Below are 26,972 nucleotides of genomic sequence, written 5' to 3'. Positions count from 1 at the left end.
TAAAGTAAGATGAAAATGAGAAGAACTCCAAACGAAAAGATAAACGACACAAACAATTTATAGTGGTTCGGCCCCACTAGAATGGTAACAACCTACGTCCACTTAGTGTTCTTATTGATATAGTATTCCAAGAACAGTGATCAATGAACTAGGGTTCACGAGTTTCACTAAATCTCAAATAAATACAATTGTGATGGATAACAACACTCTTTTTCTCTCTTAGAATCTCTCAACTCAAGCGTTCTCAAGAGAAATGTTCAAAAAACCAAAAGCCCCCTCTCTTGAGCCCTTTGATTCTTATTTATAGGCTTAAGGAGGTCTACATGGGCCAATGGTCCTTAATCACACTTAATACATGCGTATCTAAATAATAATGAAAATTACAATTAATACGTAATTACAAGATTGCATATTTGAAGGAAATAACTGAGTATATGCGACCAGGATGGTCGCCCATAATTATGATACTTAATAAGCCAATGATCTCCTGGTCGATGGCCGAGCAGGATACGCTCACTTAAAACTGCCACGTGCATCCCACGTGTAGATCAATCCTGCCACGTCATCAGGTAGTCTGTTTTTGGGTAAACATTTGCCCCCAAGTTTATTTTACTACGACCAGCATAAAGTAAACTTAAATGATCGACCTTCCACGTGACCTGTCAGACTTATCAGAGCCGTCAATACCTTTTTGAAAAAGGTAACCAATCATGTCATTGCAGTTTCCCAAAAAGCAATTTGACGGCTATCACACTTTTCCATGCCTCGAAAAATCATCCCCCATCATTACCTTATTAACCGTGCCTCTACCAATATAAATAACCCCTCAGTTTCACTTTTTACTCTCCCTTTTTTCCTCAAGGACACTGAAGAACGAAGCACGAAGAACCCAGAAAACTCAGACGACTTCGGTGATCCATGGAGTATCTGTCCAACAACTCAAATCAACGTTCGTGAATTTGTATCAATTTTTATCCAAGTAAGTTTCTTGAACTTCTTTGTTTCTAAGATGCCATGCAATAGTTATCCCTTGAGTTTTTTGACTTGTTGGTATCTGACTTTCTGACTGTTCTTAAAAAAATGATTTGGGGTAATCGGGCTAGTAGGTATTAACATGATAGGATAAGGAAAAAAAACTAAATGAGGTTTAGGAATTGGTTTAGGAGTTAGGATTACTAATTTAGGGCACGAAATCGAAGTAAAAATTCGATTTTTAAGCACTCGGAAAAAACTGGGATTTTCCCGCCCTCTCTCAGAGTCGAAAAGTTTTTTCTGAAAAACTTTTCACTTCTGCTTTTTAATCCATTTTCCAAGCTGTTCGCATGCTATTTAGTGTTTACATTAGAATGTTGTTGGTTGTATAAAGGCTTAACTTTTATACACAAGCAACGTTATCCCAACATTCCCACTTCTTTAGTCTATTGGTCGTAGATTCTCATCTCCCATTCTTTGTTCATAGATTTTCATGCACGACCCCTGGGGAAATGAGAGTTCGATCGACGACGACTTGCTCGCACTTTTGTTCAAATATCAAGAACAATCGTCACTGCCATTCTCAGAAATTCCCTTTTCTCAACACAACCCCACAATCAGGCGTTCGACCAGCCTAATCAATACGGGTCGCGTAAAATCCATTGCACAAAGAAAAAAGAAAACAACCCAGCCTTCTGCTAATCAACCTGCCCCTCAGGCTAAAACTCCTCTGATCAACCCTCAACCTACAAACACTTCCCTGCTAGAATTTCAAACCAAAGCCTGACCTCACGACGTCCTGAGGCCAGAGGTCGAATGGTACGTACCGCCTCCTAGCATTATTACAGCTAGGATGGTAGGCAATTATCTCAAGAAGTACGACCTTCTTGGGATAACCCTTATCAAGCCTTCAATCGAACAGTGGGCAAGCCTGCCTGGGGGTGCCTTTAGCGCCTGGTCGAGGTATCACATTGAGGCAGGGGCAACCTTGCCTCTGCATCCGTTCTTCCAGGGGGTGGCCAATTATTTTGAGGTCTCCCCTTTCCAAATCTCTCCCAATGGATATAGGGTACTTTCTGCCCTTTATATCCTTTACAACCATAAGAAGTGGCTCGTTCCTACGCCACATGAGATCAATTATTTTTTTAATCTCAAATCTAACCCCAACCACAACAACACAGGGTTCTTCCATTTCCATCACCAAGAATCTGCTCGCACCTTCCTGAGTGACATTACCTACAAGTCCAACGTAGGGAAGTATTTCCAGGAGTAATTTTTAACACCAGACCTGGTCTCCTGGAACCTAGCCTTCACTGAAAGAGGTAAATCATTTAATTACTAATCGTTTGATTTCTTTTAGCTTTTCTATACATTCTTTAGAACTTTGGTGTCGTTCAGGTCCATGGCATCGACCAGTCCCCACTCCAGAAATGGAGATACGAGCAGCAACCCTGGCCAGCATGAAAAACATTGAAAAGAGTGTCAAAGAGCTGGTCACGGAGAATAACCTAAGGCTGTTCGGCCTTCTTACACCTCACCAGGATGCGAGGGAATCGACTGCAGGAAGTGCTACTGGGGGAGAAGTTTCTGAGTAGCACCAAGATGTGTCACAACCCCTGAGGAGGAGGGCTACTATAGTGACCATCAGGGAACCTTCCAGCACTCCACGAGCAACTGCTGTCCCTGCCCAACATAGGAAGGGCAAGCAGAAACTTCATGCACACCCCGAGCCCATACTTGAGACATCGGATGAGAACGGTACTGACTTCTCACTCTTAGACAGTTTGCCCATTCCCTGTCATTTATTTGACGGGGACGACAACTTTAAATACGCGACTAGTTTAAATTTAGACTTCTTCAAGGCAGAGAGTGAGTGTAGCACTAGTACAATAGTTAATGTAACGACCAGTAGTTATAGCTCAGGTATTTTACTTATAATTTCTTTTCTCTCCATTTCCTTGTCTTTTTTGCATAACAACTTGCCCTGACTGGTCGTATGCTTATTTTATGTAGAGATGCCTGCTGAGAAGGCATTCGATTTGTACACCAATCCCACTACCACTACCACAACTCCTGCAAACAGGAAAAAATCGAACAGACGTTAGCCCGGAGAAGGCTGCAGTGACCCTTCCACCAAAAGGGCTCGGACAGAGGACCCTCCTGTACCAACTCCCTCAAAAGAGACGACCCCTCCTCCAGGTCCTGTCGACCAGAATCCTCCAGCTCCCGCCGACCAAAATACTCCAGCTCTTGCCAACCCAAGTCCTCCTGCTCAACCAGATAAAAATCTGGTTGAGGCTATGATGAACTCTGCCTGAACTTTGGCCAGCGACAGGCTGAGGAAACTGTCCAGACACCGACGTAGTTTGGAATCCTTCAACAGCACTCCCACCATGCCGGTCGACCAACTCTTTAGTCACGCGCTGAACGAGCTACTCACTGTAAGTCGCTGTTTTCACTGTGGTTTGATTGCTTATCTCTTTGATTAATACTAACAGCTTTTTTATTATTTTATTTTTTTATCGTAGGGGATTCTGACCTTGAGTACTGGTTGGCGCCACTCGAAGGAGATGGTCTCCAAGAATGCCAAAGAGATCAAGGCAGCCGAGGAAAGGCTCGCCGAGCAGCACAAGGTAGTCGAGGCCAAGCTTGTTGAGGAGTTGCGAGCAGCTGAGATTAAGATCGCCAAGCTCGATGAGGAACTGAAGAAGAAGAAGAAGGAGGAGGAGTCAGTTGCCAGAATCACTGCCTCCAAGGAGAGGTATAAGGAGGCCTCACTGACAAACTATCAAGAAGCCAAAAAACTTCAAACGGAGTTGGAGATCAGCCGTAAAGAAACTGCCGACCTCGAGGAGACCAACGCCCGTAACCTAGAGAAGTATGAGGGAGCGGCGTTCCAGTGCTCTGATATGTTTTGGAAAAGCAACCCCAAGGCAGACTTTACCTATCTACCAGACTATATAAGGGACGCTGAGCTGGCGAAGTGTATTGCTCGCCTGGAAGAGGAGGAGAGGGCTCAGGGATCCCATGAGATATCTTTGGCAACAGGCATTGAGGGCGTCAATGAAGATGTTGGGGCCACAATCGACCAGCAGCCACAAGAGCCTCAGCAGGATCCTTCTGCTACTTCATAATATAATTTTTTTATTTTAATTTGTAACTTAGGACACACGAACCACGGTTCATGATGTCAAGACAATTTATTTTATTGCTGCACAAGCAACTTTTCCTTTTAATCGACAATTACATCTGAGCAGCAACTGCTCGCGGTGTAAAGGATTTAAATTTTAATATTATAATATTTTCACTTTATTATAACATTTTTTCGCATGACCGAACTTAGCATAGCACTTTGTTATGATTTAACAAAATTTAAACAAAATTTTGAAAAATACTCTAAGTACCGTAGCATGCTTTCCCTTATTTTTCTCGTGTGTTTACATATACTTGTTGATATGCTTTGCTTACTTAGTACCTTATATGCCCCTCAAGTGATTGAGGAGCTTAAGGTCCTCGGTCACTTGCCTTGACCAAGACATGTTCGAACATTACTGCTCGTAATAAATACTTATAAAAATGATAATAGAGCAAAACAACACACGTAATGAGCAAATACTTGTAATAAATACATTGATTGGCAAGAATAACTGGCTGCGCACAGTTCCTTTTATTTCTTGTAATAAATGGACAATCGTGTTTGTGCTAGAGATAAAAAAATTGATCTTACACTTATAAGCGATTAGTCATATAGCTGACTAACCCTTGTTCATAAACTTGTAAAAAGTGAAATTAATACAAGCCAATTTCTTTAAAAAGAACTATTTATTGATAATACTTGCACAGGTGTTCTCCATTCCAATAATGAGGAATGAGATCTCCATTTAAGCGACAAGTTTATAGGTGCCTAGTTGAAGGACTTCTTCGATTTGGTATGGCCCTTCCCAGTTAGGTCCAAGCACTCCACCAGCTTGATCGCGGGTGTTGAGGAAAACTCTTCTAAGTACCAAATCTCCTACATTAAACTTTCTTTTGTGTACTTTAGAGTTGAAATACCGAGCGACCTTTTGCTGGTAAGCTGCTACTCAGAGTTGAGATTGCTTGCGCCTTTCATCGACCAAATCCAGAGATTCCATCAATAACTGACTATTAACGTCTTGATCGTATGCCAACTTTCAATGCGATGGCAGATCTAATTCAACAAGAAACATAGCTTCATACCCATAGGCTAAGGAAAATGGAGTATGGCCTGTTACTGTTCGGTGGGATGTTCTATACGACTAAAGGACTTCAGGTAACTGTTCTGGCCATGCCCCCTTCGCTTCTTCAAGCCTTTTCTTCAGAGTATCCTTCAGTGTCTTGTTGACAGCCTCAACCTGTCACTTTTCCTGTGGATGAGCTACTGAAGAAAAACTCTTTATAATCCCGTTCCTGTCGCAAAAATCTGTAAACAGATCGTTGTCAAAATGTGTGCCATTATCTGAGACAATCTTCCTTTGCAACCCATAGTGACACAAGATGTTTTTTACCACAAAATCTAGAACATTCTTGGTCGTTATTGTTGCAAGTGGCTCAGCTTTTGCCCACTTCGTGAAGTAGTCAACAACAACTACAGCATACTTGACGTTGCCTTTTCCCGTGGGCAAAGACCCAATCAAGTCTATTCCCCATACTGCGAATGGCCATGGACTTTGCATCTGTTTTAGCTCATTAGGGGCTGTTCGTCGTATCTTGGAAAATCTTTGGCACTTGTCGCACTTTCGAACAAAATCCACAGAGTCTTCACTCATTGTTGGCCAGAAGTATCCTTGCCTTAGGATCTTTTTGGATAACTCTGCCCCCCAGCATGATCCCTGCAGAAACCTTCATGGACTTCTCGCATTAATTATTTGGCCTTTTCCTTTGAAACACACCTTAGGAGTGACATTGAGTACCCCCTTCTATATAAAACTCCGTCGACCAGGATAAACCGAGCCGACTGCCTCTGGAGGGCTCTTGCTTTGTTTCTATCCGTCGACAGTATTCCAAGCTTCAAGTACTCAATGAAGGGTGCCATCCACGTGTCTATTGCTTGGATTACTAGGGAGGACTCTTCTACTTGGAAGCTCGGTGCGGACAATCGTTCAACATGTACTATATTTAAGGTGTCAGCATCCTTTGCACTTATTAACTTGGCCAAAACATATGTGTTTGAGTTCTAGTCGGGAGGTACCTGCTGGAGAGTATATTTTTCAAATTGTTCCAACAAATCCTTTGTTTTGTTTAAATAAGCAACCATCTTTAGACCCCAAGCTTGATATTCTCCAGTAATTTGATTAACAACTAACTGGGAGTCACTATAGATTTCAAGCGACTTTATGTTCATATCCTTGGCTAATCTTAATCCTGCGAGCAAAGCTTCATACTCAGCTTCGTTATTGGACGTTGTGAAGTCGAATCTGATTGCGCAGTGGAATCGATGTCCTTCAGGTGTGACTAAAATCACACCTGCTCTAGCGTTGTGCTCGTTAGAAGAGCCATCTACGAACAACTTCTGAGAGGGAGTTTGGCTTTGAGGTTCAGGCTCTTCTGTCGGCTCAATGTCTTGGAGCCCAGTAAGTTTTGCGACAAAATCTGCTAGAGCTTGCCCCTTCACAGCTGCTCATGGAAAGTAAGAAATATCGAACTATCTAAGTTCAACAGCCCATTTCAATAATCAACCAGTAGCTTCCGGTTTCTGCAGGACTTGTCATAGTGGCTGGTCGATGAGTACTGCAATGGGGTGAGCTTGGAAGTATGGTCGCAGCTTTTTGGAGGCTAAGATCAAGCAATAGGATAATTTCTCAATGGGCGGATATCGCAGTTCTGCCCCTATTAGTCTCTTGCTTATATAATACACAACTTTTTTGCACACGTTCCTCCTCTCTTACCAGGACAACACTAGCAGCATATTCTGTGACCGCCAAATAGATGAACAAAGTTTCCTTTTCAACCGGCTTGGATAAAATCGGTGGTTGCGACATATGATACTTTAGGGCCTGGAAAGCCTGTTCGCACTCTTTCGTCCACTCGAATTTCTTATTGCCCCTAAGTAGATTAAAAAATGGGACACACTTGTCCGTAGATTTTGAGATAAATCTACTTAAAGCGGCAATCCTCCTGGTTAAGCTTTAAACATCTTTTATCTTTGTTGACGACTTCATCTCGACTAGGGCCTTGATTTTTTTTGGGATTATCTTCGATACCTCATGAGTTAACTATAAATCTCAAGAATTTCCCAGATCCAACTCCGAAGGAACACTTAAGGGGATTTAGCTTCATCTGATACTTGTTTAAGACATTGAAGCTCTCTTGTAGGTCCCTGATGTGTTCTTCTGCCTTCTTCGACCTAACCGGCATGTCATCAACATATACCTCCATGTTTACACCGATCATCTCTTTGAACATGTGATTGACTAATCGCTGGTAAGTTGCACCAACGTTTTTCAAACCGAAAGGCATTACTTTGTAACAGTAAAGCCCTGTATCGGTTCTAAAGCTAGTGTGATCCTCATCGGGTGGGTGCATACTGATCTGATTATACCCAGAGTATGCATCCATGAATGATAGGATCTCATGCCCTGAAGTGGCATCGACCAACTAGTCGATCCTTGGGAGTGGGAAACAATCCTTTGGGCAGGCTTTATTGAGGTCTGTGAAATCCATGCATGTTCTCCACTTGCCATTTGGCTTGGGAACCAGTACGGGATTAGAGACCCGCGAAGGATAAAACGCTACCCTGATGAATCTATTCTCCTTTAGCTTCTCGACTTCTTCTTTTAATGCTTTCGATCTATCTTTGTCGAGCAGCCTCCTTTTTTGTTGTACTGGTGGAAAACTTTTATCTATGGTCAAGACATGGCTGATAACTGCTGGGTCAATCCCAACCATATATTTGTGCGACCAGGCAAAGACCTTCTAGTTCTTCTTCAAAAATTCCACTAGTTTTTGTTTTGTGATTGTCTCTAAGTTTTTACCGACTTTCACAACCCTGGCCAAATCTGACTCATCGAGTTGGACCTCCTCGAGGTCCTTGACTGATCCTACATCTTCCTCAAAATCCCCAAAGCGAGGATCTAAATCCCTATCCTCACTTTGGGCAACACCCTATTTGGTGACGTGCTAACTTGATTGGGATTGTATCTCATTGGCCAATTACAACCCTTTTACGGCTCCTTCCCTCGATCCACCCTTTTTCACTTTAGTAATCGAGGAATTGTATCATTCCCTCGCTTCTCATTGGTTTCCCAACACGCATCATATCCTTGCATTAGTTGGAAACTTCATGGCGAGGTGCCAGACCGAGGTTACGGCTCGCAGGTCGACTAGAATAGGCCTTCCAATCACAACATTATATGCAGAAGGACAATCAATTACTATAAAAGTAGTGAGTAATATCCTGTTCGCAGGTTCAGTTCCTGTTGTGACCGGAAGCCTGATCGACCCTGTTGGCGCGAGCCCTTCGCCAAAAAAACCATAAATGGTTTGGCTGCATGTCTCCAAATCCTTCACTGACAACTTCATTATTTCTAGCGAAGACTTGTACAGAATATTTACTAAGCTCCCTGTGTCCACCAACACCCGCTTAACCATCATATTGGCGATTTGGACATCCACGACCAGAGGGTCTGAATGAGGGAACCAAACATGCTAAGCGTCAAGCTCAGAGAAAGTTATCAATTCTTCCTCTATTCGAGCTTTCTTGGGAGTTCGCTCCTCCACATTCAACATTTCAATGTCTTGGTCGTGGCGTAAGGTTCGGGTGTATCGCTCCCTTGCCTTCCCACTATCTTCTGGTAGGTGTGGGCCACCACAGATGGTTAGCAATGTACCCACCACAGGAGCTGGCTGTAAAGGGGGCGAGCGTTGGCGTACAGGTGCCTGCTCGTTGCCTCCTTGAGCCTCTCGCTGAGAACCTCCAGTGGCTCGTACATATCTCCTTAGGTTTCCTTGTCTGATAAGGAGCTCAATTTCATCTTTCGGCTGGTTGCACTCATTGGTGTCATGACCATAGCCGTTGTGAAAACGACAAAACTTGGTTGTATCTCTCTTAGAGATATCTTTCCTTATCGGTGCTGGTCACTTGTAAGGGACATTGGTGCTGGTTGCCTGGTACACTTCCGCCCTCCTTTCGACTAGGGTTGTGTAATTGGTGAATCTTGGCTCGTATCTGTTACCCTTAGGGTGCTTATTCTCAGACGTCGATGGCTCGTTGTTTGCCCTTTTTCCACCATTTTTCTCGTTGTTTTTTTCGTCGCCATTGGGTTTATCTGACCCATTGGCGGCTTTGGTGGAATCTTCCTTTGGTCCTTTGTCTCCTGCAGGCGACTTCCCTTCATTAGCAATCGCCTCTTCGAGCATGATGTACCAGTCTGCTCAATCTAGGAATTCTTGGGTACTCTTCACCCCATTCTTCCTTAAACTGTTCCAGAGGGGTGAGTGGCGCCGCACTCCAGTAGTAAGTGCCATCATTTTCCCCTCATCGCCAACCGTCTTAGCTCTAGCTGTCGCGCACATAAAATACTGTACATTTTCCTTTAAGGACTCTCCCTCCTTCTAGCGTATTTTGATAAGTTGGTTGGCTTCAGTCAGATGTACTCGACCAGCGTAGAATTGCCCGTAGAAATCCTTTACGAACATCTCCCATGACACTATGCTAGCAGGAGGGAATTTGAAAAACCATTCCTGAGTAGTATCGGATAAGGTGGCCGAAAAGATTCTGCAGCAAGCATCATCTGACACCCTCTGGATGTCCATTTGTATCTCAAATTTATTCACATGAGGCTAGCAGGAGGGAATTTGAAAAACCATTCCTGAGTAGTATCGGATAAGGTGGCCGAAAAGATTCTGCAGCAAGCATCATCTGACACCCTCTGGATGCCCATTTGTATCTCAAATTTATTCACATGAGATATTGGGTCCCCATATCCATCGAAGTTGGGAAATACTGGCATCTTAAATTTGCTTGGGGTTTCTTCCATTGCTATTATTTGTATGAATGGAGTGCCTCTTCCCCGATCATACTCGATGTGGGATGTTCGGCTCCCCACTAACTGCTGGATGGCCTAATTCAGTGCATCGATCTGGGCATGTACAACGCTGGTATCGCTGGGGCGATCGGTACTAGAGGAGCGTACTCATTGTGCCTTTCTCACCTATCATTGAGCACATCCCTCAGGTCATCATCTCTACGCCTTTGCTCGCTAGCGCCCAATCAATCAAAGACGTTAGGTTACCTAGGCTGGCCCCCAGCGTTCTGGCTTGCAGGCCTATTTTCCCTTGGTGGGGGATTCCGTTCTCCACCCCTCTCTCCTTGTCTTCGACCAGCATTTCCTTTGCCAGAATCAGCTTCATTGTAGTCATGGCCATCCCTAAAATGCGACCGGCTATGTCACGACCTACTGATCGCATTATCACCTCCTCTTGCTGGCATGTCTCGAGCGTTAGGGGGAGACCTGTGTTGGTCAGTGCGTCCTCAGGCATTATTATGTCGTGGGGGGCCCCTGATCATAGAGCCTGACTCGATTTGTCTTCTGCTAGCAGAAGGACGCTGTCCCCTATTTGGTGAATTCAGTTCCTCAGCAGTTTGGCGTCTAGGGCTTCGGGGAGGCTGTCCGGCCCTATTCTGCCTTTGATGTTGGGGATTATCTCGACCAGCATGAGAAGGTGATTGCTGCTAAAGGATTTTGAAATGGAATATCCTGTTGAGCAGTAGAAGGTTGCTCTGGCCTCTGAGGGCTTGCCGGTTGAGGTGGAGGACTTGGGTTTGGGCCTTGTTGTGCTGGTACACTTAGTGGCTGATTCGGTTGAGAAGTTGGTGCAGATTGTCCCCGGGCTAACTGAATGGTTGCTTCCATGGTGGCAGTGGCATCTCTCTGTCAGCGGTCCATGTCGGTCTGCCGCTCACTCAACTCTTGACGTTGTCGGTCAATTTCCCTTTGTTGCAACGCCATTGTCTCAGCCACATTAGTATCCTTCAGATTGGCTAACTCCTCCTGCAACACAATCAGTGTTGTCCTCAAGGTCTCAGAATCCATTTCCTCCTCTTTGAAATCCAATTGTGGTTCATCTTCCGCCACATTTTGTGGAGGAGGCTGGGTGGATGCAGCACCAGAAGTTTGTCCCGTCCTTCTGGATATTTTCGCCATTTGATTTTATTGGAAGTCTTGAGTTCAGCTCTCAATGAAAGCACCAAAATGTTGACCCTCGAATTAGTCAACGACACGGAGTCAGATAAACGATATAAAGTAAGATGAAAATGAGAATAACTCCATACAAAAAGATAAACAACACAAACAATTTATAGTGGTTCGGCCCCAATAGAATGGTAACAACCTACGTCCACTTAGTGTTCTTATTGATATAGTATTCCAAGAATAGTGATCAATGAACTAGGGTTCACGAGTTTTCACTAAATCTTAGATAAATACAATTGTGATGGATAACAACATTCTTTTTCTCTTTAGAATCTCTCAGATCAAGCGTTCTCAAGCCAAATGTTCGAAAAACCAAAAGTCTCCTCTCTTGAGCCCTTTGATTCTTATTTATAGTCTCAAGGAGGTCTACATGGACCAATGTGCCTTAATCACACTTAATACAGGCGCACCTAAATAATAATGAAAATTACAATTAATACGCAATTAAAAAATTGCATACTTGAAGGAAATAACTGAGTATATACGACCAGGCTAGTCACCCATAATTCTGATACTTAATAAGCCAATGATCTCCTGGTCGATGGCCGAGCAAGATACGCTCACTTAAAACTACCACGTGCATCTCACGTATAGATCAATCCTGCCACGTCATCAGGTAGTCCGTTTTTGGGTAAAAAATCTCCATATGAGTTATGGAGAGGAAAGAAGCCTAATCTAGGCTATCTTAAAGTGTGGGGGTGTTGATCCCAAAAGAGGGTGTTTTAATATTTAAACTCGCAAGTGCACGAATCGTTTCAGAATATAATGTTCATGTAAGTACGAGGTCGAACCCATGGGAGTTGACTAACATCAAAAGAAACTATTTCAAACAAAGCAAGAATATTCTAACCTAGTTCCAAATTTTTGATGAGATTTTGTTTTAGAAAAATAAAAGACAAGTAATAAAAAGATTTAAGATTAAATAGAAAAATTGTTTTCAAATGAGATATGTAAAATAAGATTATTAAGATATTAGAATCCACAAAATGCAAGTTCAATAGTATTTATAAGTATATTGATTCCCAAATTTAGATATAGTTGAAATAAATCACACTATATTTTTTCCAAAATACATTTTCTATTCAAGCACAAGTTACTTTAAAAAATGTAGGATTTTTCTTCACTTATATAAGATATAATTTCTAAGCATTAGTTGTGTTACAACCTAATGAAACTACAAAAAATCAAAGAGATTATGTTTAGGCAAAATATGATACTTATGTTCTAAGAATTAGATGTGAACAATTTAATGAAAAACATTTAATAAAAGAATATCATATTTTTGCATAATAAAGAGCTAAGTGAAATATGCTTTAACAATCAATAATAGATGAAAAATGCATATCTTTGATAGAAAAATCCATAAACAATGTTGTACAAATGGGAAATCAACATACAACAAAAAAATACTATCTAGTTACATTTTGCTTCATCATCATCTTAATAATCTTTGAAAAAGATTAGAAGATCATAACTAGATTGAAATAAAAATTACAAAATAACATACTTGACATGCTCTTCAAAAGATGAAAATGGTAGAGAAAATAGTGAAAAGAAGAGAGAAAAATATGAAGTGTGGAAGAGGTTGAAAAGATGAAGAAGAAAAGCCCCCAAATGGTCTTACAAGACTCTATTTATAGGCAAAATATGGAAATTAAATTAATCAAATTAAAATAAATAAATTGATTAATTTAATTGTGTTGGGAAGTGGTAGGATAAATAAAGTAAGTGTAAGAGTATTGGAAAGATGAAATGTTTGGTTGGGTAAAAGATTAGTGAAAAGCTAGGGTAAAAAAATAAATTAGGAATGTTTATTTAGGTAAGAAAAATAGGGGGAATTGATATTTGGGTGAAAAGAAAAATAAAACATTGGGAAAGAATATGATTTTTAGCCTTTTTGGTGGATGTGTTTAGTTGTAGCTGGCAATGTGCAAAATGCTAGCTGAAGGCAAGTTGGGCTCGGGCCTGGTGGAGAGGCAGCAATGAACGTGGGCCTTTAGACTGGGCCAAGCGGAATGCTGCTGAATGGCTGAAGAAGATGCATGCGGGCCTGGAAGGTGGACATGGGCCCGTGTAGCTTGCTGAATGTTGGGCCTTGGATGTAAGGCTGGCCCACGTTGGTGAGGCACTTGCTGAAAGAAAGGAAGTGCATAAGTGCATTGCGAGACAGGTGGTGGCGTGTGGATGATGCTATATGCTGAAGAGGAGAGGAGTACACGGCTGCAGGGGGAAAGCTGGAAGCAGTTTGGAGATGTGGGCTTGGGCCATGGAGCTATTTTGGTATTTTAATAATACCATTTTGTTCCTTTCTTTCATTTGAAAATGCCACTTTCCTCTTTATTTTTCTTTTTTTTTTAAGAGCATACATTCCCTACAAAATAAATATAAAATAAATCATAATACAATATTTTCAACTATAAAATAAATCAATTTAATTCTTTGAAAATATTAATTATAACTTAATTTATATTTTACATTTAAGTTCAATAATACAACATTTTTTTACCACTAACTTAACAATAATAATTCAAATAATTAACCACAACATTTTACAACAAAATACTTATAAAAACACAAAAATTATATAAAATCATGATAGGATTACTAAATTCAAAATTACATAAAAACTTAATAAATCAATTAAAAACTCAAGAATTAAGCAACAATTAGCACATTAGAAGTGGTAAAATAACTCTATTTTATAGAGTTATCAAGGGGTGTCTTGTTTATTGCAAGAGCACGGGGCCTAAAAGGACCAAGTTGGATCCAAGGGCCGTAAAGTGTGCATTTGTTGTCTATGCCTCAAATAGCAAGGCCTATAGGCTATTAGACTTGGAGTCTAATGTGATAATTGAATCAAGAGAAATGGATTTCTTTGAGAATATATTATATTGTGATAGCAAATCTCAAGAACCCACAGGTGTTGGAGAATCTCTTAAAGAGAAATATCCAAAGGCTGATGAGCAACTTATATTGCCTCGGAGAAGCCAAAGGCTTAAAGAGTTGGGATCAAATGAGACATGTTCTCAAGTGGAGACACTCTACCTAGTAGAAATAAACCTTAAAGAAGTCACATGGAAATTTCTTATGACTATTCAAGTTGAAGATGATCCCAAAACATTCCAAGAAGAAATGTCTTCGAGAGACTCCGCTTTTTGGAAAGAGGCAATAAATGATGAGATGGATTCAATTATTTCAAACCACACATGGGAGTTGGTAGACCTTCCACAAGGTTCAAAACCAATTGGGTGCAAGTGGGTATTTCGGAGGAAATATCACACCGATGGCACATTACAAACCTTCAAGGCAAGACTAGCAACCAAAGGGTTTAAATAAAAGGAAGGGGTCGATTATTTTGACATGTATGCACCGGTTTCTAGGAAAACCAATATAAGAGTATTATTTATCTTATCATCAATATATAATATTTATGTTCATCTTAATCTTTATGTTCATCTAATGGATGTCAAAACGACATTCCTAAATGGAGATCTTGATGAGGTGATTTATATGGAACAACCGGAGATTTTTGTTCTAAGGGGAAATGAACATAAAGTATGTACGCTTGTTAAATTATTATATGGTTTAAAACAAACACCGAAAAAATGGCATGAGAAATTTGATAAAGTCATAATTTCATATGGGTTTAGACACAATAATGCAGACACGTGCTTATACTCTAAGACTTGTGATAACTATGTCATTTTGGTGTGTCTATATGTTGATGATATGTTGATTTTGAGTAATGAGATGAAAGGCATAATAAAAACGAAGATGTTCATATCTTCAACTTTCAAGATGAAAGACCTTGGAGAGGTTTATACCATCTGGGTATAAAAGTGAGAAGAAATAGTGGGGATTATCCCTTAAGTCAAGAACACTATGTTGAGAAAGTGATTGACAAGTTTAGTCATCTCAAAATCAAAGTGGCAAATACACCATTTGATTCAAGCATAAAGCTTGAAGTGGCTCAACTTGAGTATGCAAGTGCATTAGGGAGTCTAATGTACCTGCTCATTGTACAAGAGCGGATATTGCAATTGTGGTTAGTAAACTAAGTAGGTTTACTAACAATCCAAGTATAGAACATTAGAAAGCAATTGAGAGAGTTCTAAGGTACCTTAAAAGGACCAAGCAACTAGGCCTCCAATATTCAAAGTTCCCGAAGATACTTGAAGGATATTCCGATGCAAGTTGGATATCGAGTGTGGGAGATATAATCTCTCCATAAGTGGTTGGGTGTTTATGCTCAAAGGAGGAGTAGATTCTTGGGGTTCCAAGAAACAAACATGTATATCACACTCAACAATGGAGGTTGATTTTATAGCTTTAGCGGCAACCGACAAAGAGGTCGAGTGGCTTAGAGATATCTTGTTTGATATCTCAATCTCCGCGGATGAGATATCGACGATCTCAATAAATTGTGATAGTAAAGCCACACTAGCTATAGCTTATAATGGCATAGATAATGGGAAGTCTAGACATATAAGTCTAATACATGAATATGTGAGACAATTGATTCGATGAGGAATCATATCAATCTCATATGTTAAGACGAGTGAGAAATTAGTGGATCCATTTACAAAACCTCTTTCAAAGAGATCAGTAAGTTCCATTTCAAAAGAGATGGAACTAAAACTCCTAGAATAATATATTCACCAATGATGGCAGCCCAACTCCAAACTTTTGAACATCAAGAGCAAGAGTTCAATGGATAAGAATATTGGGTGAATAGTTTCAACACTAACAAAATCATGAGTTCCATCCAAGGATGGTTAGTGTTGGTTGCTACCGAGTGAGGGTTAAGCCTAGGGCTTTTAATGAAGTTCAATTGTGTGCAACAAGAATCTCTAAAGGTAGCAAAGATGTTGTAAGAACTTCACCTATGTGAACTTAGAGGTGGTGCCTCCTCTCATGGGAGTTGGAGTTTTCTCCCCAAAAAGTTCATGAAATGGATGAGCACAAGGCCATGAAAAGTGCTAAGCGCGATAGTGAGAAAATTAATAGTCAAGTGGAGGTGTGTGAGGTGTTACCGGTCCTACCATTAAGGAGTACTTGATTCAACCTCTTAGAAACCATTGACTTCGATAAGGCTTTGTAATACTTTCACTAACCTAAAGTTCAAATCGAAAGATAATTTATTTTATGCACCAAAATTGTTAATCTAAGAAGAGAGGATTATATTTAACCAAGTTGGGGAATGTTGAGATCGGTTAAATATAATGGTTACGTTGTTTACACATTGAGGTGCAAAACACTTAACAATTTACACTTAAGGAGAAGTGAAAATATGAGAATGTGCAGAAGGCATCTAAAACTGACTTTTATGGGTCTAAAGTGATACAATGAGGTATCCAAACATTCCCAAAAATTTTGGTAGTATTTGGAGAAATTTTAGGACCATTGGAGTGGTCCAAAATCAGAGGGGGTGGCAATGTGTCGCCCCTAAGTGGTGTAGGATCGCCAAAATGCGAAGGGCTTCAAAAGTCGCAACAAGCGATGCATCACCTGCTAGTAGGGGATGTATCACTTGTAGCAGTCTTTCAGAGTCGTACAATTACGTAAAATGCTCCAAATGATGTGTTTTAAATGCTCTAATCCTATTGGTTAGACTAATGACGATGCCTACACTATAAATATGGGTTACTAGAGTTGTAAAGACTTGATCATACTCTCCAACTCTCTCTCTCTCTCTCTCTCTCTCTCTCTCTAACTCTCAAAGACCAAAGTTTTTTCCAAGAAATTCATCAAGTTTTGCTTGACTTGCATGAGTTTTAAGGCTTGTTAAATCCAAAATCTCATTCTATTTAGTTAAATCTTCGAGAAATAAGGGAAGACTTGGAATTGAGATTTTGGATAACAATATTCTTATTGTGTATAAGCCTTAGAAGTTCCCCAAGTTTAAATATTTTAGTTTCTCTAAATCAAAGGTTATATCTATCTAACCCTAACTTTGTTATGTGTTACTCTATTGTGTTTTCATTGTTAGCATTGATGATTCAATGCTTCTAAGTTCATCTTATCATCATGTAATCACTTAGTTTCTTATAATCAAGATATTCATTTATTGTAACGCCCTACTTCCTTAGAGCCGTTACTAAGTGAGTTTTTTTTTTTTAAGACGAAATAGTGTGCAATGAACTCGCTAACCGAGGTTTTGAGCAAAAGTGTGACTAATTAAAAGTTAAGGCTGTAATCTTTGAAAATGCGTCGTTTCATTAAAACTTCTATCATTAAACATTTGGGATCCCAAAATAAGGTTTGAAAACTAATTACATCTTGAAATAAGGTTACAGTTAAGAAATCATAAAATCATAGATTATTACAGCCATTTTCGAATAAACCCCCAACCAAAGCAGTCGGGCAGGCCAAACATGTACGCGTCGCTTCACGCTCTCCGTACTCATGGTTGGTTGACTCAGTCATTGCCCTTACCTGCAACATAGAGCACCCGTGAGCCGAAGCCCAGCAAGAAAACTCATGCAGAACATAACATATGCAGTTTATACAGTTTATCATAACAGATAATCCACAGATAAACAAGTCAACCATTAGACTAAGCAAACACGGCCAAGCCTCCCCAGAGCCTTACCGAAGCCTGGGGTATCGGTTCTCACCGCGAGGATAACTCATGTATCCCTTGGGTCCCACCCTGAATATAGCATAACACATGTATCCACCGGGCCCCGCCCTGACTATAGCATCCCATGTGCTAGGTGTTACTTTCGGCCCCACGGCCGCCCCGGCCTACGCCGTACTCGGCCCTTGCCGTTCATTTCATCATAATCACACATATAGTACATTCGAAATGAATATTCACACACATCACGGTTCATTTAAGGTTAACATTTACACATAATACAATCCGGGGCCATGCCCTACAATCACACAGTGGGGCCATGCCCTATTATCGGGTGTTACGGTTTTCTTACCTTTCCAATCAATAGCTTAGATCGCCTGACTCCTTGAGCACGATCCCACCCGAGCCTTAGCGCACACCTAGGCACAAACATAGGTCAAAGTCAACACCGAACCCCAAGTCCGAATACCTAGCCTCGGGACCAATCCCGAGCCCCTGGGAAGTCCCAAATCCCCAAAACAAAGTGGCGGAAACAAGCCCCGAACCCTAGGTCAAAATCCATCATCAAAAATAAAAAATTCCCCTCTGTGAACAGTGCAGCGCTACAGCGCTCTAAAGAGGGCGCTGTAGCGCTACAAGCAGAATGCACCCCCCAGAAACAGGGACTAGCGCTACAGCGCCCACTGACTAGCGCTGTAGCGCTAGTTGCAGCCCAGAAATCCCAAAATCGCATTTCTGCGATTTCTTCCAACCAATCTCAAACCAAACTTCCCCAAACCTTTTCCAAACCCAAAATCAAGCTTATAAACACCTCACACTCATCCCAAGCATCCCAAGAACTCAATCCCAAGCTCAAGCAACCCAAAACTCAAAATCTACCATGATCAACCCTAAACTCAGAAATTCAGTCAACAACAAAGTTAAAGGCTTAGAATTCTTACCATTGATGCAAATTTCGACCTTGATTCAAACCTAGACCTCCTTAGCTTGTTCCTCATCAAGGCTTGCCCAGAAATTCCCTAAAATTCCCATCAACTCAGCTCAAAACACAGCTCAAACCATCAAAAACCCTTAAAACTGAAATCTCTAAAACTTACCTCAAAAGTTGATGTGTTCTTGCTAATCCTTGCCAAATCTTCAAGTATAACCTTAAGATTCTTGATGCCCAGCCTATCCTAGCTCTCCACCGAGCTTTTCCCCAAGAAAAACAGAGAGGAACGGTGCAAGAACGCACAAATCGTTCCTTGAGAAAACCCCCCCTGTTTTCTCTCTTTTCTTTCTTTCCTTCTTCTTTCTTTTCTTTTTCTTTCAGCATTCCCTCTCTCTATAAAGCCTTATAAAAAAAACCTATCTCCAAAAGCCAAATGACCAAAACGCCCTCCCTATAAATTCTAAATCCTTTTGTTCAAGTAGGGTCATTTTAGTCATTCACCCAATTCCCGTTAATCCTCAAGTGCCTCTAATATTTTCCCGTTGCTTCCCAATACCTGATAAATCACCAAATAATTATCCCCCATCATCAAAATAAATCTCAATCTATTTCTCTGAATTCCCGTTCATACCCCCAGGCTCGCCCCGAGCTGGGTATAAATTCCTGTCGACACTTTCCGCTAGCCTGCTCACTGGGATCGCCTCGAGTCACAAAGCACAGATACATCCACATACCACTGTGGCCTCAACAATCAACACATATCAATACAGGTACGCCCAATCATGGCCAAAATTACAATTATGCCCTTCTAACACGATCCGGGCCTACATGCACACTAACTTACATAGTCATGCATCTCAGATAAAAAAATAGTCATATAACATGCTTTAAATCATAACCATGCATTTAAATCATTAAAATCACACATAAATCCCATCATGCCCTCCTGGCACGCTAATCAAGGCCCTTAAGCCTTATTAGCGAATTTGGGTCGTTACATTTATACTATGAACATGTTTATTTGATTATCAAGATTTGCATTCATACTTTGAATAATGTTCTTGTTTAGCATTTAGGGTTTCAAATATTAAATTATTCTCATTATTAATTGTTGATTTGCAAAGTATAAAGCCAAATACTCCCAACAAATAATTGAGTAGAAAGATGGTTAGGATGACGACGTTGGTGACGGCGGAGCTTGACGATCTAGTCAGGTCAGTCTAACTGGTTCGACTTGCTTGATAGGATCAACTCGAGAGAATATTGCTAGTCAAAGAGAGTATTCAGAGTAATGGTTATAAGATGATTTTCCACTTTCCCTTAGGGTCTTCCTTATAGTCATTTTCCCTGTCGTTGCCCTTCTTCCCTCCTCCTTCGTCTGACTTGCTTCAAGTAGTCACCTTCCGAATTTCTCAGGAATGGAAGTGTGTACTTTGACCGTTTCAAGGTCCCTAGCTGACTGATTGTATTCAGATTCGAGTTCGGGTATGGATTGGTCATTTGGGTGGTTAATTCAGTATATGTGAGCCCATTTACATTAGGTTGGACCTTACTGGCTAGTCTGGCTGGCTTATTGAGCCTGGTTAGCTAGTCCGACTGACTTATTGGGCTTTTCTAACATATAGACAGATTTTGTGTACTAACGAATGAAAAGAAAAATATATTGTGAATGTGTGTAGACAAGTTTAGTGTTATTAATTTGTGTTTATGTGTATGATGTTTTAGTGTTTGAATTTGATCTATAATATATTGTGAATGTTTTTGGAATTTTCTGAATGTCATTTGCAAGCTTTTAATTTTTGGGATAACTTAGAATATAGTTATTATGTTGTCGAAATTAATAGTGTCGGCCCTAATCAATTATTAGGGGCGACGAGATACATACCAATGGCGACAAATCGAGGTAACATGTCAAATTTTGTTTGTCGCTCCTAATGTATAGTATTAGCCGCACATTATTAAAGGTGACTTTTATGGTCTTTAGGGGCGACAGTAAAAATTCTTTTGATTGTAGTGTATGTTATGTGTATTAATTTATATTTTATTTTTATGATCTTTTCCGATCACTATGAATTTGAAATGGTTTATCTTAGGTTTAAGTTATAAAAATAAAATAAAATAATAAAAAAGTTATCTCCGTAGACACTTTGGTCAATATATAACACATTGGTCAATTTTATTATATTTTTATATCTTAACATTCCATTCTCTTCATATATAGTGCAGTCTATGCACAAATTATATTATTATGTTTGTCATCATTTGAATTAAATATTTGTTGATTTTGTTTGGTTTGAAGTTTATTGTAACTTATATTGTTAATAATAGACACTGATTAATAAAATATATGATAGTATCCTTTTGTCTAAATTTTACATATGTTTTGTGATTTTTTTGTGTTAAGTATCGTATTTTAAGTTATTAAAGTTTTTAATATATAAAATAAAATAATTTTTTTTCTTTCTTTCAAAATAGATATTTGTTATTTACATTTTTTAACTTTTACTTATTAATGCATCATCATATGATACTATTCTTTTTATTTCAATTTCATTAATAATTTTTTATAACTAAGTTATTTTTGTATTGAGTTATTGTTCATTCGGTTACTTTAAATGGTCTTTCTGCTCGAGTAGAACATTTACAACACAATTTTTTTTATTGTATTATATTTTTATTGCAATGATCAAATTTAGTATTTTTTTTTTTAATGTAGTATTTGTATGTTATTTTGTTTTATAGGTTGTTTTACAGTTATATAAGTGGAATGTGTGGCCTTATTAGTAGCTCTAGATTAGAATATTTATCTTAGTCTTTCTTTGTACATGTCAAGAGAGATTGTTTGTCAGATGTGATTGTTTACTCCAAGAGAACATTATTTTTCAATGACTTGGGGTATTTATTAGAAAATATAGCAAGTTTATTGTCAAATTCTCCAGAAGTACTAACTCATGGTAGTCATACAACTAATAAAGTTGTTCATGGATTGACAGTGCATACTCATAGCGTGGATAATGAACTTGTTTAGCTAGAAGATTTTTTTTTTTAGCAATTTAGATTTGGAGGTTGTATGAGATTATATGATATATTTTTCAATGAATAAGTTTCATTGCTAAAAAAAAAAAGAAATCTATTATCATTTTCTTCCACCACACTCACCATCTTTGCAACTCTCCCTTCCATCTGTGTTGTGTGGCAATTTTAGTGGGTGCGGGACCATTCAAATCTTTGGGACCGGGTTAAATGATTTTTTTCCTTAATATATCAAAACACAAATGGCATATTTTGGGGGACATTAGATCCATTCAAGAAAAATAACTCCTTTTTTTTCAACTCTTATCACATGGTGCGCTTCTTTATCTCATTAGTCAAAAGTCTAGCCATTACATTGCTTTCTCACTCTTTCTCTCTTACCAAAGTATTATTCTTATTGTTTCCCGGTTCAGGGTTTTCGTACCCAGTTCTTTCTCTTTTTTTCTTTTTTTGTATAAACATGCAATATAATACTGGGATTCAAATTGACTTGAGAGACTATTGTAGAAGACGTTACTGAATCAAGCACTATCCACTTTACCCTTTTTCTTTTTTCTTTATCTTTGTCTTTTCTTTTTCTTTCTTTTTGTTGAAATACATATTGCAATAATAAAAAAAAAACTATGCAAAGGAAGCACGTAAGAACAACCATTTTCGGTGAGCTTCATTAGAGAATAGAAAGGACAGATCTGCAGCCATGGAGAACTGGAGTGCAGAAATGGAAGATATGAAGAAAGAATTGTTCACCATAGCCATGAAAGGTGAATGGGAATCAGTCGTAAAACTATACGAGCGAAACGACCTAGCACATAGAACAAAGATCACCAAGTCAGGGGACACGGCACTTCACGTAGCGGTGTCTGACTGCCAAGAAGAAGTGATCAAAGCCCTCGTACGACAAGTCGTTTTAAAATCAATAGCAGTGCTCAGTATTCAAAACGACAGAGGGAACACTCCTCTCCATTTCGCGGCCTCCATAGGGAACGTGACAATGTGCTTCTGTTTGGCTGAGGCTGATAGATCGTTGGTTGGAGTTCGTAACAAAGATGGTGAGACTCCTCTGTTTTTGGCTGCTCTTCGAGGTAAGAAGGAAGCTTTCCTATGCCTACAAAGCTTTTGTGACCCTCATCACGACGGCTCTTATTGCCGGAGACACGACGGTCAAACAGTTCTTCATTGCGCAATCTCAGGAGAGTACTTCGGTGAGTAGCAATTTCATTATTATTGATCAGTTAGTTTTGTTGAGCTAACAAAAAGATGGATATTTTGAGTGTATACACAGACTTGGCATTTCAGATAATTCATCTGTACCCAAAACTAGTCAACTCTGTTGACGAGCATGGACTTTCTCCCCTTCATATTTTGGCCAGTAAGCCATTTGCCTTCAAAAGTGGTAGTAACCTTGGTCACTGGCACAGCCTCATTTACCATTGTAGGCGTTTCTTGAGCACTACTAAGTATACATTCTCGCAATTGACTAAATTGTTAAAGAAAAATATAATGATTTATTTTGGCTATTTGGAATGAAGTTATGTTTGTAGATGAGCTCAGGCCAGAACCGAAATCAGACCTTTCTTTACTGATGAAGAGAACAAAGGATGAAAAGAAAGACAGTTATCCGGAAAATTATAAATCTTGCGTCAATTTTGCTCAGCTTCTGATGCATGCCATTGAAACTGGTACAAATATATAGTTATATATATCTATATCGTAGTTTATCATTATTTAACTCATAATACTCGTGATAATTTTACGTATGAACTCCAAGAAACCAAATGAATGATGCAAGACATTTTGTGCTTCAGTCATTATCAAGAAAGACGTACTGCTGCAGAAAAGCACAAACCATGATACAGAGAACCCTGAAGCACTGAAAGTTGCCCAAAACACACAACACAAGGGTGAGAAAATATGTACATATATATATATATATATATATATTAACATAAAGAGAATAAACAAGTGATCAAACGACCCTTATTATACATAATATTTTAAGCAGGGCTGCAGACAATCCCTGGAGCTCAAGGTCATCAATTATTTCCACCTAATTACGCAACCTGCTTCAACCTTTTCAAGAACCTATGCAAGTCATTGCTAATCGTTCTTGGATTCGGTATGGAAACATGTACATATCAAGTGATAAAAAAAAAGTATAATATGTTTCGTTTTATTTATTAGCTTTTTCTATTTTTCCATGTAATTATTGTTTGAATCAGGATCTAGGATGATACAAAGAATAAGGGAAAAGAAAGAGAAGCATGTATGGTCAGTTCAAATCTTGAATGAACTTCTGAAAAATGCTTCTATGTATGAGTACGAGAACACCGGAGCAAGCCCAGAAGCAGTAGTACAGCCCCTCGACGAAATTGACGAAACTAAGCCTTATGAGATTTTTGAGAGTGGAGATGCAACTTTTTTGCGTAGCATGAAGCTGATTAATCCATCTACCTTTGATAACCCTTCCAAATCAACTAACCAACAAGAAAATGACCATATAGATAATCAACAAGGTACTTGAATAATATTACACTCCATCCATATAACACTGTTGCATTGCATAATTAACTTTTAAATTTAAAAATATGCATATATGTAGGAGAGAAGGAGACAGCCATATTAATTGCGGCAAAAAATGGTGTGACGGAAATGGTAGAGAAAATCCTTGAGCTTTTTCCGGTGGCAATCCACGACATGAACTCGGAGAAGAAGAACATAGTGCTATTGGCGGTGGAGAACCGGCAACCGCACGTGTTCAAGATGTTGTTGAAGAGGAACATCTTGAAAGACAGTGTGTTTCAACAAGTGGACAACAAAGGGAACAGTGCGTTGCATCTCGCCGCCATGTTGGGAGACTATAAGCCTTGGCTAATCCCAGGCGCTGCTCTGCAAATGCAGTGGGAAATCAAATGGTATGAGGTAATAAGGATTTTTTGGTAATCTTGATACAAAAATGATCTATCTATCTATCTATCTATCTATTTATCTGTAGCATTATAAGATCTCATATAACATTGATTTTTTCAATGTTGGTACAGTTTGTGAAAACATCTATGCCACCAAACTTCTTTGTCCGCTACAACGAAAACCGCAAGACAGCAAAGGACCTCTTCACCGAAACACACAAGGGCCTCGTCCAATCCGGCGGAGAGTGGCTAACAAACACCTCCGAGTCCTGTTCCGTGGTGGCCGCCCTTATCGCGACAGTTGCTTTCGCTACGTCCACCGCTGTCCCGGGAGGCACCAACGAGAACAGTGGTAAACCAATCCTAGAAGATGAGCCGGCTTTTGAGATTTTCGCCATAACGTCACTGGTGGCCTTGTGCTTCTCAGTCACCTCCGTTGTCATGTTCCTCGCAATACTCACGTCTCGGTACCAAGAAAAGGATTTTGGTAGAGACCTTCCGAGAAAGCTGTTAGTGGGGCTAACGTCGCTGTTTGTGTCCATTGCTTCCATGTTGGTTTCTTTCTGCGCTGGCCATTTCTTTGTTCTTCAAGAAAAGCTCAAATACGCAGCTTTTCCTGTCTATGCCATTACATGCTTGCCCGTAACTTTTTTTGCTCTAGCCCAATTTCCTCTCTATCTTGATCTTATATGGGCCAATTTTAAGAAGGTTCCTCAGCGTAGTTACAAGGTTGCTCTTTCCACCTAGTCCATTACTATTGTTTGTCATGTTATTATTACTTCTTCAGTCATATACATAGTACTGTTCGTCGTTGTTGGACCTTTTGTAAAAAAAAAATTAATTCTTACCTCTTGTTTTAAGAACAATTTGCTACATTTAAAGGAATAAAGTGAAAATAAATCTTTTAAAAAACAAAAAAAGTGGGGAGCAAAGACTCGTGTGGATTTTGGGGAGATACTTGTCGTTTGAGTTGTAGACAAGTAGGGTCAAACGACGACAGAAAAAGAGGAAGGGATGGGATAAGAGAGAAGAGCTAAGAGAAACAATAGATCACAAAACCATATTGGTTGGCTCCTATTTGAAGCATTCAATGTTGTGTGACACGTGGCATTAGAGGGAGGCAAACAAACTATTATGGGTTGTCGGCCTAGCTTTTTTACACTAAATATTTATTTGATTTTAATCTACTAATTTAATTATATACTTTAGTCATACATAAATTATACGTGAATAAGTAATGAGACTACGAGAAATGTCATTATGACAATAGATAAAATTTAACTGAGTTTATTTAATGACTAATTTTAATTAACTAACCCTAAAAATAGGTAATTATCAAGTAATCCCAGTATTATGATTTGTCGGCCTTAGGCCCATATCCATATATTTTTTTAAGTATAGCCCACACTATTAGTATCAAGGGAAATTCACAAAAATGATTAAGATTTAAAAAAAAAAATACTAAAAATATACAATTCGTAAAAAATTATAAAAATACAAAGTCGCATAATCGTAAATACAGAATTTTTCTTTGTGAACAAAGTTTAAAAATTTATAATAATATAATTTTTTTTAAGCAAAGTTTATAAATTTGTAATTAAAATTTACAAGTTTATAACCATTTATTATAATTTTGTAAACAATAATTATAGACTAAATAGAAAATTGTAACAGGTAATTACGTAACCGTAACAAACTATTATTCGTATAATTATATTTTCTGTACAATTCTATATTTTTCAAAAAAAATTGAAATTTAAAGTGGTATGTATAATTTTTTCTAGTATTAATTGCCCCCGAGGAAGGATACGTGCCCTCATAAGTGCACTCACTCAGATTTACAAGAAATATGTATTATTGATTGTTGATATAATATGTTATCTTCTTATTTAATTAATATCGTTGGAAGAAAAAAAGAAATATCAGAGAAAAATCGTTGTTTTTTTATAATTGAATAATGAATCTTACCACTTTTTTTATAACTCTATTTTAGTGTTGTTTTAGGATGTGTTTTTATGGTAATCTTGAGTATTTATGTTTATTTTGTACAAGATTACGCTTTTTTTTGTCTTTGTTGTAGGTTGGTGCGTTGAATCATGAGAAAAATATAAAAAAAAAGAGAAAATTGTAAAAAAAGGGAGCTTTCAGTGATCGCTTGAATCAAAATGGTGTTAAGGACGAGTTAAAATAAGATTTTGATGAAGGAAGGATGTTGAAAGGCTTAAATTTGAAAATAATGGAATTAGAGTCGTGGCATGGGCTTAAGGATCGCGACCCTAATCAAGTCAGAAGCTCATGGTTGCAGAAGGGAATTAGAGTCGTGACTCGCTCTCATAAGT

The 26,972-nt window shown here is 39.1% G+C and overlaps 1 protein-coding gene across 2 annotated transcripts; it reads left to right on the top strand.

Moving 5' to 3' along the window:
• Positions 1 to 21,922: 21,922 nt before the first annotated feature.
• LOC133791514 (uncharacterized) lies at positions 21,923 to 25,452 on the top strand. Of its 2 annotated transcripts, XM_062229438.1 has the most exons (8): positions 21,923 to 22,929; positions 23,010 to 23,159; positions 23,257 to 23,406; positions 23,533 to 23,628; positions 23,730 to 23,843; positions 23,947 to 24,240; positions 24,327 to 24,646; positions 24,766 to 25,452. In XM_062229438.1, the coding sequence occupies exons 1-8, from the start codon at positions 22,425 to 22,427 to the stop codon at positions 25,378 to 25,380; spliced, it is 2,244 nt and encodes a 747-aa protein (XP_062085422.1). In that variant the 5' UTR covers positions 21,923 to 22,424; the 3' UTR covers positions 25,381 to 25,452. The 2 variants fall into 2 exon arrangements, with proteins under 2 accessions (XP_062085422.1, XP_062085425.1); XM_062229441.1 differs by lacking the exon at positions 23,010 to 23,159 and having other exon boundaries at positions 21,924 to 22,929.
• Positions 25,453 to 26,972: the final 1,520 nt, after the last annotated feature.

Source organism: Humulus lupulus, chromosome 1 (assembly GCF_963169125.1).
Source record: "Humulus lupulus chromosome 1, drHumLupu1.1, whole genome shotgun sequence".
Lineage (NCBI taxonomy): Eukaryota > Viridiplantae > Streptophyta > Magnoliopsida > Rosales > Cannabaceae > Humulus > Humulus lupulus.
This window is presented reverse-complemented; position numbering and strand designations above follow the sequence as displayed.

What these genes read in the sequence shown, in the direction of transcription:
- LOC133791514 (XM_062229438.1), top strand. Translation starts at nt 22,425, where the DNA reads ATGGAGAACTGGAGTGCAGAAATGGAAGATATGAAGAAAGAATTGTTC. An exon ending in GATGCATGCCATTGAAACTG is followed by an intron (nt 23,407 to 23,532) that starts GTACAAATATAT and finishes TTTGTGCTTCAG; the next exon opens with TCATTATCAAGAAAGACGTA. An exon ending in CCATATAGATAATCAACAAG is followed by an intron (nt 24,241 to 24,326) that starts GTACTTGAATAA and finishes GCATATATGTAG; the next exon opens with GAGAGAAGGAGACAGCCATA.